General features: G+C 42.5%; 1 protein-coding gene across 1 annotated transcript in view; it reads right to left on the bottom strand.

The window, feature by feature from the left end:
• Window positions 1-558, bottom strand: part of LOC137651697 (uncharacterized) — a 93735-nt gene extending 93177 nt beyond the window's left edge. The window contains exon 1 of the mRNA XM_068384916.1: window positions 509-558. Coding sequence (XP_068241017.1) covers window positions 509-558 — 50 coding nt within the window. The remainder of the gene's footprint in view (window positions 1-508) is intronic.
• Window positions 559-7500: the final 6942 nt, after the last annotated feature.

Here is a 7500-nt window from a genome sequence, read left to right as displayed (position 1 = left end):
GGGCTTCCAAAAGAGCACCTCTGGCCCTTATCTTCCAAGTGAGAAGATGAGGGCGTATCTTTTTCCCAAGGCATCAGCTGATGCAGTGATTCCCCAGCCTCAAGAGGAGATCCCCCAAGATCAGGTCCAGGTGGACGTTGAAGTCGCGGTCGCGATGCAAGACATCCAGTTAGATGACAGGATGTCTGACGTGGACGAGCGTTTGGAACAAGACCTCCTGGCAGAAGGTCAGGATGAAGTTCAAGCCCCGGACGTCGTAGAGGATGAGGTCGACGAGGTGTCGGCTACTCCGGTTCAGATTCCGGAGCCTATTCCCTCAACATCGGCCGGTCTCCCAGTAGAACTGGGACAGGCCCTCTCTTCGATTGTTGGAAGGATCCAACAAATGCAGAAGGAGAATCAGGAGAAGGCGGCTGCTATGGAACTGCGGATGCAGTCCCTGGCAGAATCACATGGGCCCCGGAAAAGGCTCAATTTGAAAGACTTTCCCTTATGCTCAGATGCTAACCCATGGAGGTATGCTGAGCACATGCCAATGACGACTGGAAAGATCGTCATCTCGGATAAGCTGGGTTCAGTTCCCCTAGAGGAGGTGGAATTCTGGCCCAGCAAGGCATCATATCCGGACTGCTATGTCCGGCTGAGAAAAGAACCAGCTTCAAGGGAGGAGACAGAGCCGAAGGAGGTCATAATCATGGACCACGCTAAGGCTCAAGCCCTACTTGCATCCTCAATGAAGGAGAGGGGCTTCTCTAACTCGAAGGTAGTTGCATTGAGCAAGAAGCTCCCTTCCTTTGTGTCCTCTCCTGCTAGAGCCTTCCCCTTTTTACAGAAAGGGTTTGCGATTGTCCTAAAGGCAGTCGAGGCCGGCAAGCCTTGCCCCTCCCTGGAGGAGTGTAAACCCTTGTCGCTGGCCCGGCCTATGGACCACAAAGACTGGAAGGATGTCCATCTGACGTTCTCAGTGGGAAAGTTGGAGGCTGATATTGCCGGACGGCAATTCGGCGAGGACCTCCCCAAGCTGTCCGACTCTCTTTTACGAAGAGAGTTCGAGACAAAAGAAAGACTGGCTGCCTCAATGTCTCATCAGACTACTCTTGAGACGATGGCAAGTGACCCCAAGGTCCATGAAATGTTCATGGTGGTGGCTAAGACTCACCTAGCCACAGTGACGAAGGACCTTTATGGCTTCGTCAAGGCAAGGAGAGCTTGTAGGGAGTTCGTGTTCACCGGGGCTACGGTGAGGTACGAGCCAAGGAAGTTAATCTCCTCCAACATTTGGGGAAAAGACCTTTTCCCTACCGATGTGGTCAAAGAAGTTGTTGATAAGGCCGCCGTGGAGAATAGAAACCTTCTCCAGAAGTGGGGCCTGGCTATCAAGAGAAAGTCTTCCCCGGATGAGGGTCCTCAACCAAAGAAGAAGAATATGAGGACTAGGCTACCGTCTCGGACAGCCAAGCCCTCTAGACAGCAACAGCAACTGCAATTGCCATTGCCTCCAGTGCCCCAGATGGTGGCACAAACCACGACCACTTTTCAGTGGGTACCCCAGGCTGTGCCAGGTCAGTCCACGGCATTCACCCCAACGTTCGAAGGACAGTCTTCTTCCTTTCAAGCAAAGCCTAGAGGAGCAGCCAGAGGCTCGTCTAGGCGCCCCTCAAGGGGAAGGGGATTCAGAGGTGGTCGTGGTCGGGGAGGCAAGACCTCAGGACGGCAGTCCAAGTGAAATGATACCGGTAGGAGGGAGACTGATGAAATTTTGGGATCGTTGGACCTTCGATCCCTGGGCCCAAAGCCTACTCAAGAATGGACTGGGCTGGAGCTGGTACAGCACTCCACCCCCGTGCCTTCGGTTTTTCCAACACTCCACCCCCGTTCTGGAGGAGTACGTTCAAGAACTGTTGAAGAAAAAGGTGATCCGAAAGGTGAAGTCCATCAAATTCCAAGGGAGGCTGTTTTGTGTTCCCAAGAAAGACTCGGAAAAGCTCAGAGTCATTCTGGACTTGTCGCCACTCAACAAGTTCATAGTGAATTGCAAATTCAAAATGCTAACACTGCAACACATAAGGACCTTACTGCCCAAGAGGGCATACTCAGTCTCTATAGACTTGTCAGACGCCTATTGGCACATCCCAATCAGCCGTCGACTCTCCCCCTACCTAGGGTTCAGGCTACAACGGAGACTATACGCCTTCAGAGCCATGCCATTCGGGCTAAACATAGCCCCAAGGATTTTCACGAAGCTTGCGAGCGCAGCTCTCAAACAATTACGCCTAAAGGGAATTCAGGTAGTAGCCTACCTGGACGACTGGCTGGTGTGGGCAGCATCCGAGACCGAATGCTTGCAAGCTTCCAGTCAGGTGATCCAGTTCCTAGAGTACTTAGGCTTCAAGATCAACAGAAATAAGTCTCGACTTTCTCCATCCCAAAAGTTCCAGTGGCTGGGAATCCACTGGGACCTTTTGTCAAACTGTTTCTCCATCCCGACGAAGAAAAGGAAGGAGATAGCGGGCTCTGTCAAGAGACTTCTAGATTCCGAAAGGATATCAAGACGCGAACAGGAGAGGGTACTAGGCTCTCTCCAGTTTGCTTCGGTGACAGACCCAGTGCTAAGAGCCCAGCTAAAGGATTCAACCGGAGTTTAGAGAAGGTATGCATCAAACGCGCGAAGAGATCTGAGAAGACCAGTGCCGCCTCGGCTACGTACTCTTCTCAGGCCTTGGTCCCAAGCCAGACATCTAAAGAAGTCGGTTCTTCTTCAGCCACCTCCCCCGTCGATGACGATTCACTCAGACGCCTCAAAGGAGGGATGGGGAGGTCACTCTCATCGGAAAAAAGTCCAGGGGACTTGGTCCAAGCTATTCAGGACCTTTCACATAAACTTTCTAGAAGCTATGGCAGTGCTCCTTACCTTAAAGAAAGTCTCCCCGCATCACTCGATCCACATAAGATTGGTGATGGACAGCGAGGTGGTTGTGAGATGCTTGAATCGACAAGGGTCGAGGTCACCACCTCTCAACCAGGTGATGTTGGCCATTTTCCGATTGGCGGAAAAGAAGAAGTGGTACCTGTCGGCAGTTCACCTTCAAGGAGTCCGCAACGTGACAGCGGACGCTCTATCCAGGTTCACACCGATAGAGTCGGAATGGTCCTTAGACGCAGGATCATTCTCCTTCATTCTGAATCAAGTCCCAGAACTGCAGATAGACCTCTTTGCGACGAAATACAAGAAGAAGTTGCCCCTGTACGTGTCCCCGTACGAGGACCCCTTAGCGGAAGCAGTGGACGCGATGTCCCTCGACTGGAACAGATGGTCCAGGATTTATCTGTTCCCCCCTCACAACCTTCTGTTGAGGGTCCTCAACAAACTGAGATCCTTCAAGGGGGTAGCGGCAATAGTGGCCCACAAGTGGCCGAACAGCATGTGGTTCCCCTTGGCGTTGGAACTACAGCTGAAGTTTGTGCCGCTACCACATCCAGTTCTGACCCAGCGAGTCCAGAAGTCGACTGTCTGCGCTTCATTACAGAAAACCCGGACCCTGCAGCTCATGATTTTCTCGCCCTTGCGGTGAGAAAGCGTTTCGGGATTTCGAAAGCCGGCATAGACTTCCTAGAGGAATATAAGTGCAAATCGACTTGAAGGCAATATGAGTCATCTTGGAGAAAATGGATGGCCTTTGTAAAGGCAAAGAATCCGCAGGAGATCTCAACAGACTTCTGCTTATCTTTCTTCATCCACCTCCATGGTCAAGGGTTGGCAGCTAACACGATTTCAGTGTGTAAATCTGCTTTGATGAGACCCATTTTATTTGCCTTCCAGATCGACCTAGGTAACGAGATCTTTAATAAAGTTCCGAAAGCCTGTGCTAGGCTCAGACCTTCAGCACCTCCAAAGCCCATCTCATGGTCTTTAGACAAAGTTCTTCATTTCGCCTCCCTGTTGAGCAATGAAGAATGTGCGTTAAAGGATTTGACACAAAAAGTTATTTTCCTATTTGCACTCGCGTCCGGGGCCAGGGTTAGTGAGATCGTAGCCCTCTCGAGAGAGGCAGGTCGTGTTCAGTTCCTGGATGGGGGGAAACTGAACCTGTTTCCGGATCCTACGTTTCTCGCCAAGAATGAGTTACCCACCAACAGGTGGGGTCCCTGGAGAATCTGCCCTCTGAAAGAAGATACATCTCTATGTCCAGTAGAATGCCTAAAGGTCTATCTTCGTAGAACTTCAGACTTCAAGGGTGGTCAACTATTCAGGGGAGAAACATCAGGCTCAAATTTATCTCTGAATCAACTCAGAGCGAAAATCACATATTTTATTCGCAGAGCGGATCCTGACAGTACACCCGCAGGTCACGATCCGAGGAAAGTTGCCTCATCCCTAAATTTCTTTAATTGTATGGATTTTGAACATCTCCGTTCATACACGGGCTGGAAGTCTTCCAGAGTGTTCTTTCGCCACTATGCGAAGCAAGTAGAGGAACTAAAGAGATCTGTGGTAGCAGTGGGTCGTGTAGTTAACCCTACTGTTTAACTCTGCGAGGAACAGTGGTCTTAATTGGGACGATTAAGTCCAGGGTGAGTGTGTAGGTACATACTGTACTACAAACTAAATGAGGGCACCGAGTGCCCACATAGACTGTTCCTTTTCCAAAGGTGAACCTAGCATAAGTACAGATATTGCAGAGCGTTTTTAACGCTAATGTGATTGATTTGTAATACAGACTTTTATGACTTGATACCTCGGTATCTTAAAAAAGTGGCATTTAAAGTTTTTTCTTTCAGATAAACAAGTTCTGTTTACTATCATACTTATGCCTAAAGTTTTGGGTTATCCTCTTATATATATATATATATATATATATATATATATATATATATATATATATATATATATATATATATATATATAATTGTTGTTAATCTTTCTATTTATTGTCTGTCAATAAACTTGTTCTTGAGAACCTTGCGTCTCTTTCACCTGTGTCAATTTAATGGTATAATTGAGCATTTATTCTATGTACCTTATCTGGGATAATTCTAATAGAATTGTTCTGTTATGCAAGCTATGTTGCATTGGTTTATGTAGTCCCCTAATGGGAGGACTCCGTCCCATAAAGGGACGAGGGCGGTTTTATTAGTTTCTTCCTATGCGGATATAAACCTTTGTCCAATACAAGTATTGTGCGGATTACTGGTCAATATATATTGACGCAGTGGTTCTTTACAAACTATGCTTTACTTAATATAGGGCGAGACCACTATATTAGCTTGCCTGGTATTCATACATAGGTATATGTACTCTTCGAGACTTTTCCAGAGTCTAGTAGGATTCTTCCCTGTAGGGGGCAGGAAGCTCTAACATAGTTTATAGTTAGTTGAAAAGATGTATAACGGTAACATCTTAGGTCTCTAGGTCTAGTCGACCAGGGAAAAATTACCTCCGGGGAGTACGGCACGTTCTGAGAATCCACAGATACAGTAATGCTTTGGTACACTTCCATCAGGACGACATGGCTTGAGCCCAAAAAACGGATTTTGAGCGAAGCGAAAAATCTATTTTTGGGTGAGATGGCCATGTCGTCCTGATGGACCCACCCTGGCCTTTCTAAGAAAGGGCTGTAGGACCCCTCCCTACATACAGTATCTGTAGCACCTCGTGTACGCTACAAGGAATACAGATAGCGCCAGGATTGGCGCCAGGCACGCATACGAATCGGAGGATAGGGAAGCCTTGGGAGCGGCTCCCCTTTTTCTTTCCCGAATTCGTTTCTTGCCAATCGCCTCCTACGAGACGAAATCTCTGTCCAGGATGCAGATTGCCATGTGGCGTGTCAAGAATACGTCCTTTGATATGTCGTGATATCCCTTTCACGAGGGATACTCGCTCCAGGAGTTAGAATTCTGGTACCTTAAGGTAAATTCTCTGGGAATATCGCCGTAGTTGTAATATACCCTAGGAAGCTACCCTATAGGAACTTCCATCAGGACGACATGGCCATCTCACCCAAAAATAGATTTTTCGCTTCGCTCAAAATCCGTTATATATATATATATATATATATATATATATATATATATATATATATATATATATATATATATATATATATATATATATATATATATATATATATATATAATTGTTGTCATAACAGGAGTATATGCACGATATTGTTTAAAAAAGTATCAGATAATTAGATTTATACAAATATATGTATATATATATATATATATATATATATATATATATATATATATATATATATATATATATATATATATATATATATATATATATATACATATATATATATATATATATATATATATATATATATATATATATATATATATATATATATATATATATATATATATATATATATATATAATTAACTGATACCTTTTTAAACAATATCGTGCATATACTCCTGTTATGACAATATTTTTTTTATATAAAGGTTACAATCCTCATTTAAAAGTAAGTGGTCTAGTGTACGTATATTGAATACGAGAATTAATGTCTTTTACAAAACTACATTTTTAACGTATTAGAAAATCACTTGGATGTTCTTAAATCTCTTTTGCATTCAATAAGATTTTAGAATATAAGTTATTCAGGAGTGCTCTGTTGAAATATATATATATATATATATATATATATATATATATATATATATATATATATATATATATATATATATATATATATATATATATATATATATATATATATATTAGCACTTGTAGAACTTAATGTATATAGTTTTGATGATTTAATTTATTATAATCAGTCACTCAACGCCTGGAACATTAGTAAAATAAAATTCATTTGATTTTTTTTTATTGTAGATGTTCAACAGTTAGTGAGGAACAAAATATATAAAGAGATATTAAAGGTATAGTTAGTTTAGCAAAGCTTACTAAACAACATTTAGATTTAACAGCAAATATTTAATGAGTTTTTCTCATAACATTTAATTCCCCGAGAAGTAATTTATCAAACAAATATATTGGTGAAATTTTAATCATAAATGTACACTATAATGTAATGTTTAATACCATGTATAATTTATAACGTGGAAGGTGACCATAAAAAGAAATATAAAATATATATATCCGTTAAATGAATCAATGAATTAATAGTTTTAATATATGGTAATTTTCCATGTCCGTATGCAAAATTACTTATTACAAGCACGCAAATATACATGCATTCATAAATTTCCTGTATTTTTCAATAAACATAGCCATGTTTAATTTAAATCTGTGCATTCACTTTCTGATTTAACCTTTTATACTCTGATATAAAATGTTAAGGTATTGTTTTTTAGTATAACAGGAAGAAAAGCCGAAACCCACAGACCTTTATATATTAAAAGAAACTAAAGACCTAAAAATTACTGGATATTAAAGTTGAGCCGAAGAATCTTGACACATATATTAGACTAATACGAATATATATCAGTAGAGAAAAAATATATGTAACCCCTTTTTGCTTTT

Source organism: Palaemon carinicauda, chromosome 13 (assembly GCF_036898095.1).
Source record: "Palaemon carinicauda isolate YSFRI2023 chromosome 13, ASM3689809v2, whole genome shotgun sequence".
Taxonomy (NCBI): domain Eukaryota; kingdom Metazoa; phylum Arthropoda; class Malacostraca; order Decapoda; family Palaemonidae; genus Palaemon; species Palaemon carinicauda.
The sequence above is the reverse complement of the archived record's forward strand: the minus strand, read 5'-3'. Positions and strand labels throughout refer to the sequence as shown.